The sequence below is a fragment of the Hyla sarda genome, chromosome 7 (assembly GCF_029499605.1).
Source record: "Hyla sarda isolate aHylSar1 chromosome 7, aHylSar1.hap1, whole genome shotgun sequence".
In the NCBI taxonomy this organism is placed as follows: Eukaryota; Metazoa; Chordata; class Amphibia; order Anura; family Hylidae; genus Hyla; species Hyla sarda.
In genome coordinates this window covers 96,502,996-96,511,848 of record NC_079195.1, presented here as the reverse complement: position 1 = coordinate 96,511,848, position 8,853 = coordinate 96,502,996, and the positions used below count along the sequence as shown (strand labels likewise).

General features: G+C 46.3%; 1 protein-coding gene across 2 annotated transcripts in view; it reads left to right on the top strand.

Moving 5' to 3' along the window:
• The first annotated feature begins 278 nt into the window (after positions 1–278).
• ANKRD22 (ankyrin repeat domain 22) overlaps positions 279–8,853 on the top strand; it is a 52,105-nt gene continuing 43,530 nt past the window's right edge. Inside the window, exons 1-2 of one of the 2 annotated variants that reach the window (XM_056530094.1) lie at positions 279–430; positions 4,266–4,356. In XM_056530094.1, the coding sequence (XP_056386069.1) occupies positions 4,336–4,356 (21 nt within the window). In that variant the 5' untranslated portion in view covers positions 279–430; positions 4,266–4,335. The remainder of the gene's footprint in view (positions 431–4,265; positions 4,357–8,853) is intronic. The other variant, XM_056530095.1, reaches the window with a different exon arrangement.

Here is an 8,853-nt window from a genome sequence, read left to right as displayed (position 1 = left end):
TAATTTATCTGATGAGTATAGCAATTAAAAAATGTAATTAATGGAAAATGACAAGTGTATACACATTAGGGCTCATGGATATTCCAATAGTACATGTAGTGACCTCATACAATGACACATGGCACATACAGTTTCACACTACTTATTCACAATCATATTGGGGAAGATTTATCAAAACCTGTCCAGAGGAAAAGTTCTCCAGTTGCCCATAGCAACCAATCAGATTACCTCTTTTATTTTTCACAGGCCTCTTTAAAAATGAAAGAAGCGAGCTGATTGGTTGCTATAGGCAACTGCACCACTCTTCCTGTGCACAGGTTTTGATAAATCTCCCCCACTGTGCTTCTTGGGGAGAAGAAGCTGGAAACAATATCCCTTTGAAAAAGATACTACACAACTTCCTGTCAGGGGTAAATCCCGCAAAAGCATGGTAAAGCCAGTACATAGCACTATATTTGTAAATTATCTTAGGGATATGGTCTAATAAAGTGGGGAAGGAAAAGGCGGTAAGGGACCTGACTTCCTCTGTATTCATCACCACAATAATCCCCCTTCCAAACAATGACACTAAAATGGGGGCAATACTAATACCAATTACCAATCCCTTAATAGTAATTTTGGAAGGTTATCGGTTAGAATTCTATTCTCCTCCCTTTCCAGATTTGTGATAACAAAATAGTCTCACTTTACCCAGATCTTAGTTCTAGGAGGAGTTCAGGATCTCCTAGAGTTAGGGGTATATGCTTGGTTCCTTCTGATAAAATAGGCCAAGATCATTATTCCTGTAATTTTATGTAGTGCATCCACAGCATAGGTAGTTTCATAGTTCAAAAGGTTGAAGAAAAAAAAAAAAGGCCATCAAGCTCAACCTAAATCTCTACTGTATTGATCAAGAAAAAAAAAATTTCCTTCCCGACTCCAAAATGGCAATCAGACAAATATTTTAGGCTATTTTCTACAGCACAATTCCCACCTCTTTACAAACTCCCATTGTATTGCCCCATACAGCATTTGTGCCCACTTTGTGCCCTCACATAATAATAGGCTTCCTTTGTCACTGTGCCCCTATATAGTTGTAGCCCCCCTTTGTGCCACTATATAGTTGTAGCCCCCCTCTGTGCCACTTTCAAGTTGTTGGCTCCCTCGGTGCCAATATAGTGTTAGGCCCCCCTCTGTGGCACTATATAGTTGTAGACCCCCTCTGTGACACTATATGGTTGTAAGTCCCCTCTGTGCCCCTATATAGTTGTTGGCCCCCTCTGTGCCACTATATAGTTGTAAGCCCCCCTCTGTGCCCCTATATAGTTGTAGACCCCCTGTGTGCCCCTATATAGTTGTTGGCCCCTCTGAGCCTATATATAGTTGTAGGCCCCCTCTGTGCCCCTATATAGCTGTAGACCCCATTTGTGCCCCTATATAGTTGTTGGCCCCCTCTGTGCCCCTATATAGTTGTAAGCCCCCTCTGTGACACTATGTGGTTGTAGGCTCCCTCTGTGCCCCTATATAGCTGTTGGCCCTCTCTGAGCCTCAGTATAGTTGTAAGTGCCCTCTGTGACGCTATATAGTTGTAGGCCCCCTCTGTGCCTCTATATAGTTGTAGACTCCATGTATGCCCCTATATAGTTGTAGGCCCCCTCTGTGCCCCTATGCAGTTGTAAGCCCCCTCTGTGACACTATATAGTTGTAGGCCCCCTCTGTGCCCCTATATAGTTGTAGGCCCCCTCTGTGCCCCTATATAGTTGTAGGCCCCCTCTGTGCCCCTATATAGTTGTAGGCCCCCTCTGTGTCCCTATATAGTTGTAGGCCCCCTCTGTGCCCCTATATAGTTGTATGCCCCTATATAGTTGTAGGCCCCCTCTGTGCCCCTATTTAGTTGTAGGCCCCCTCTGCGCCCCTATATAGTTGTAGGCCCCCTCTGCGCCCCTATATAGTTGTAGGCCCCTTCTGTGCCCCTATTTAGTTGTAGGCCCCCTCTGTGCCCCTATATAGTTGTAGGCCCCCTCTGCGCCCCTATTTAGTTGTAGGCCCCCTCTGCGCCCCTATATAGTTGCAGGCCCCCTCTGTGCCCCTATATAGTTGTAGGCCCCCTCTGTGCCCCTATATAGTTGTTGGTCCCCTCTGAGCCTCTATATAGTTGTAGGCTCCCTCTGTCTGTGGCTGTGCATTGTAGGCATCCCCCACATACATACTGCCTCCAGCCTTATACAGTATGAAGACAACTTCTATACATGCTCTCTGCTGTCCCCTCTGGTGGTATTGCCTCTGCTACAGCCAAACTTTTGCATGTCACAGAGCACAAAGTCACAGAGTGGCAGTAGAGCTTGTGTCACTGATATTTATCAAGAACATCTAGATTTCAGGGCTATTACGCAAACAGCAATATGTATAACAGAGCATCACTGTGTGCAACAGGTATTTCCATGTAGCAACAGTGTGTGTAGCATAGAATAGTTGTGCAGCACTGATCGCTTGCTACACATTGTGATCCCCAGCTGTTGCTGATGATTCTCTGTTACTAGCCCTGAAATATAGATGTACTCTGTAAATATCTGTGTTTGTAATAGCCATGAAATATGGATGTACTTGATGGAAGAAAGAAATCATTAGTACAAGCTCTGCTGCCACTCTGTGTTCTGTGACAAGCAGAGGTTAGGCTGTAGAAGAGGCACCACCACCAAAGTGGGAAGCAGAGCTTGAAATGGGGAACAAAAGTGCTGAAAAAAGGAAAATACTGAAAAATGTGAAGTAAATTACAAAATTATATTTCAGTAAACATATGGAAAAAGGTGTTGTTCCCCCCCCCCCCCCCCCAGAATTTCCCTTTAAAGGGGTATTCCAGGGGAAAACTATTTTTTAGCAACTGGCTCTAGAAAGTTTAAACAGATTTAACAATCAGCTGCTGAAGTTGAGTTGTTCTTTCTGTCCGGCCATAGTGCTCTCTGCTGACATCTCTGCTTGTCTCGGGAACTGCACAGAGTAGAAGAGATTTGCTATGGGGATTTGCTTCTACTCTGGACAGTTCCCAAGACAGGTGTCATCAGAGAGCACTTAGACAGAAAAAAACAACTCAACCTCAGCAGCTCATAAGTACAAAAAGGATTAAGATTTTTTAATAGAAGTAATTTACAAATCTGTTTAACTTTCTGGAGCCAGTTGATATATTAAAAAAAGTTTTTTCCTGGATAACCCCTTTAAAGAATATTTCCACAGAAAATGTTTGTGGCCTCAGAGGAGACTGGTAGCGGCTTATTCATCACTCCGCATTAAAGGGGTTATCCAGTAATGGCAAAACAGAACTAATTTCTTCCCCCCCCCAAAAAAACAGCATCTGTTTTTCTATTGATGGATAATCCCTTTTAAAATACATACACATTAGACTGGGTTCACACTACGATTTCACTCTATGGGAACCGGATCCCGGACCCTACCTCATTAATTTGAATGAGTTGACCGGAGCCAAACAGTGACTACGGTCGGCTAATTTTTGCCCTGTATCAAGTTTTGTGACCGGACCTAAAACCGCAGCATACCACGGTTTTCGGTACGGTCAGAAAATCGGATATGGGACAAAAATGTGCCAACCAGAGTTACTGTTTGACTCCGGTCGGCTCATTCAAATGAATGAGATACTGGCCGGGTCCGCCTGGGATACGGGAGCGCCCGGTTTTCACTCCTCCCCCCCCCCCCCCCCCCAGCCGGATCCGGTTCCCGTAGAGTGAAATCGTAGTGTGAACCCAGCCTCAGACTGAACCAAGAGTGCATATGTATGGGGAGTGAAGAGGAATAGAAGTGTTTGGCCAACAGATAGTGAAGATGTGTGACCACCTTGCCTGCTGACTTTCTATTACATGGTTATTATGATGTTTTGAGTGAAATGATTTAGCATCAATTCTAATTCATTAAAAGGTCACTGTCCTGATGATTTCTGCTCTGCGTTACGGTATTTTATGACATAGACTCCATGTTGTAAATCAGTGTTACACATTTCCTAAGTAGGTTTGCATACTTCATATTCACCACTTTAACCATTCTATGTAAGATTTATTTTTATGTATGTCACGTATGTCTCTGCCCAGTCAGTATATGCTCAGTGAATAGGGAAGACAATGTTGTAACATGTTCTCCTCCTGTCACGTTCTTGAGTAATACGACACTTTTGGGTTGGGCATCTTAGTTGGAAGTGTGAAAGTGACTTGAAGGAATTGCGGTCTAAGTATCGACATACTGTACTATGTAAAGTCTTCATTTTTGTACTTTTATCACAGAAAGGCAGCTGTCTGTGGAACAGGAATATTTACGATTTCAGATAAGGAATTCTCAGGATCTACAGAGGACATGGGAATTTTATACTCTGAGGTATGTTCAAGTTATGTTTGTATAAATGTCTCTATTTTATATAAGATATAATCCTATGCTGCTTGTATGATGTTATTTCCCTGTAGTTCAAGTCCCAAGATTATTTTATTCTCCCTATAGAAGTTAGTTAAGTCATTTTACTGTGACTGTGCAAGAACTGTGTTCTTGTGCATAGGTCTGTAAGATGGGAGCCCACTCTTGTCCAGGGTCGGATTAAGAGCATCATGGGCCTGGTGCTGAAGATTGTGATGGGCCTTTTTATCAAAGTATAGATATGTTCCCCTCACGTATGATGCCCCTTGTCCTGCCCCCTCAAGGGGCATTATATGTGAGGGGCACAGGACATGGGACATTATATGTGAGGGGCACAGGACATGGGGCATTATATGTGAGGGGCACAGGACAGGGGGGCATTATAAGTAAGGGGCAAATGTCAGGGGGGCATTATAGGTGCCACATATAATGCCCCCTGACATGGGCCCCTCACAAATAATGCCCCCATGTCCTGTGCCCCTCACATATAATGCTCCCCTGTCATGTGCCCCTCACATATAATGCCCCCCTGTCCTGTGCCCCTCACATATAATGCCCCCCTGTCCTGTGCCCCTCACATATAATGCCCCCCCTGTCATGTGCCACTCACATATAATGCCCCGTGTCTTGTGCCCCTCAGATATAATTTGCTCTTTTCTGTGCATGCACACCGCCCCCCTCCCCCCAAGTTTTAATAATTACCCTGTACCATACGGTGCTCGAGCACCTCTTTCCAGCTGTCCAATTTCTCACACGCTGCTCCGTTCTTGCAGTGTGAGAGCTGCGGTGACATCTCCGGGTGCCGGCGCGTCATCACAACGGCCTGTTGTGGATGGCGTCCCCGCGGCTCACACTGCAAGAATGCAGCAGCGTGAGGAATGTGAGGGAATGGTGGAGCGGGACAGCTGACAGCTGTACAGGAGGGGCAACAATCTCAGGGGGAAATTGCCACGTTGCCCCCCCCCCTGATCTGCCACTGGCAGCATGGAGGTGATAGAGCAGGTGTCTCTTACTCAAATTATCTGGGGGCCACTGGAAGTAACAGCTGGGTGAGGCTGGGCCGCATGTGTCCCTTACATACAATGCCCCCATCATGCGCCCCTCATCATCCACCAGCAACATGCCCCAACAGAAGTAGCAGCCCCATCATCTACCAGCAACTCCCCCCCCCCATAAGCATGAGCTTATGGATGATGGGGGTGCCACTTCTGGGGGGAGCATTAGGCAGGCAGCAGTTTCCCCACATTTGGAAGGTAGCGTTTCCCCACATTAGGTAGGTAGCGGTTTCCCCACATTAGGTAGGTAGCGGTTTCCCCACATTAGGTAGGTAGCATGTTCCCCACATTAGGAAGTAGCAGGTTCCCCACATTAGGTAGAAGCAGGTTCCCCACATTAGGTAGAAGCAGGTTCCCCACATTAGGTAGTAGCAGGTTCCCCACATTAGGTAGTAGCAGGTTCCCCAAATTAGGTAGTAGCAGGTTCCCCACATTAGGTAGAAGCAGGTTCCCCACATTAGGCAGAAGCAGGTTCCCCACATTAGGCAGAAGCAGGTTCCCCACATTAGGCAGTAGTAGGCTCCCCACATTAGGTAGCATTGTCGTCGTCCCCCACATATACACACACACAGACAAACAAACATACACACACAAACATACACACACATATAGACACACTTACCTGTCCTGCCCTGTGCTTCTCCTCCCCGGGGAGAGTGACATCACTGACGTCCTGTGCGGGTCTGCAGAGGGACGTCACAAACGCGACAACCCTCATCAGACTCAGGCCGGCCAACTGGAGACGCGGAGGAGGGCGGGGTAAGTGAAGCCTTCCGGCATTTAACGCTGCTCGCCGGAAGCAGGGTTAAATGTATGAAGAAGGTACCTGCCCGGTGCCCGTAACTGCATGTTTCGGGCATCGGCCAATACAAATTTCACATTCCTGGTGCGGGCCACAAACTTTCGTTCCGCGGGCCGCAAATGGCACGCGGGCCGGGAGTTTGAGGCTTTATTGTCGTGGGCGCCGGTCGGTATGTGCGTGCAGTTTGTGCAGGCTGCTGGGCCTATTTTAATGCAGGAACCTGGAGCTGCTTCTCCATCCACCCCTACGTTAATCTGGCCCTGCTCTTGTCCATAAAGACCCGCATGAGAGATTTATTTTCATACATGCCTTTGTGAATAATAGTCCCTATGTCTTTCTTTTTGTATATGTACCCCCACTTGCTACTCTTGATATTGCACACCAGGTGATTGCTTTTGCTGCTGGCTACCCCAATGCCTCCACTCTGTGTATTGGCGATTTTATTTTGGTACCCGACCCGATGTTGGTTAGACATAACCCCCGGGGACCCCCCCAGGCCTTAGGCTCAGGGCCTCACTCGACCCTGCTCTCCTCACTTATGGAGCAGGTGGAGTGGCTTGATGCCCGTGTATACTCCTGATTTACTATTGGTAGGAATGCCCTCTCACGCATTGACTTGGTGTTCTGTAATGCTATCTGTTATTCCCAGTTGGATTCTGTTACTTATGAGCTCAAAGCCATATCGGATCACTCCCCCTTGTGTGTTTCTCTCCTTATGTCTAGCTCCTCAGACCCTAGGAGGTGGAAAATTAAACCATTTTGGTTGGAGCTCATTGGGGAGAATGATAGGATCCCAGACCAACTGCAAATATTTTTGCAACATAACTCGCTTGAGGGCTCGCCTGATATGGCAGACTGTGAAGGCATTCCTTCGGGGATGTCTTCGCTCTACAATCTCCTTCATTAAGAAGGACACTTCTAGGTGGGAGGTGGAGATGGCTGGCAAGTGTTCGGACCTGGAGGCAGTGTATATCTCGGACCCTTCCGAGACTAATAAGCAGGCGTGGCTCTCTATGGGCCACTTACACATGGTTCACTTGAATGAGAAAATAAATATGAAATTATTCTTTAGGAAGCAATATTACTTTGAACATGGGAATCAATTTAGCAAATTGTTAGTGCACTTGGTTTGGCAGCATACTACCGCACCTCCTATGCTTAAGATTAGAGCCTCCTTTTATGCTGGCTTATACGTCTAAGGTGAGTTATAGTCCTGCTCAGTTTCATGCCTACCTGGACACCATTGATTTTCCCACCCTCTTTGCTGAGCATCATGATTTTCTAAATTCTCCCCTTACCTTGCTTGAACTGCAAGATGCCTTCTTTGACATGGCCAAAGGTAAATTTCCTGGACCGGATGGTCTCCCTCTGGAGGTCTACCTTCGAAACTTTTAAATGCTCCTGCCGGCGCTCCTCGATGTGTATACAGTGGCATTTAGGGAGGGGGCTTTTCCCCTTCCTTGTACGATGCTACTATTGTAGTTCTTTTAAAGCTGGATAAGGACCCTACAGATTGTGGCTCCTATTGCCCTATCTCTCTTTACTAAACTTGGATTATAAACTTATTGCTAAATTGCTGGCCAATCGCCTGAATAAAGTATTCTATCCATCATTCACCTGGACCAGTCCGGTTTTATGCCCGGCAAATGGACTTCAGATAACATCAGAAGGGTGCAGGTGGCTGTCCAGGTGGGAGTGGGTTATCATCGGGACTAGACTTTGGCAGCACTTGATCCAGCCAAGGTTTTTGACTTAGTTGAATGGTGATACCTCTGAAGTTCTTGCTAGGTTAGGTTTTGGTGCAAATTTCAGATGTTGGGTCTCAATACTGTACGAGAACCCTATGGCTCAGGTCCTAGTTAATGGTATCTGCTCTAAATCATTTACCTTGGGCCAGGGTATGCGACAGGAGTGCCTGCTGTCCCCTCTTCTTTTTGCAGTGGAGCCCCTGGTGCTGCTAATTAGATAGGATACCTTCAATATGGGTATGTCCCTTGGGGGTCGGGAGGAACGTATTGGCCCTTACACGGAAGACATGGTGCTCTTTATGTCCTGCCCCACTGTGATGCTCCCATACTCCATACAGTTACTTGATAGATTTGTTACATTTTGTGGACTTTTCATTAACTGGTCCAAGTCTGCGATCATGCCCCTTCTAGATTCCTATAGGGCATCGGTGATGTGTTGTCGGTCGATGGTCTCCACGTTTAAATACCCGGGCGTTCACATTAATAGGGTCTCCTCCCATGATCTATCCACTAATGTTATGTTATGACATTGCTGCCTTATATATGTGACAGATTCCGCCTGTGGGGATCTCTCCCTTTAGCTGTAGTGGGATGTATTAACCTGATTAAATTGATCATTTTTCCTGGGTGCTAATACTTATTGGAACATGCTGCTGTTCTTGTCCCTAAATCCTTTCTGTTTTTTTTTTTGTTTTTGTTTTTGCATTTTTTATTTACCCCCTTTATTTGGGGCCCTAATAGACCCAAAATGTAACTGTCTACACTCCAGCATCCGAAGTTGGCGGCAGGGTGGCTCTGCCGGATGTTCATTTATACTATTTAGCTGGCCAATTACGATATTTACGACACTGGGTACTTC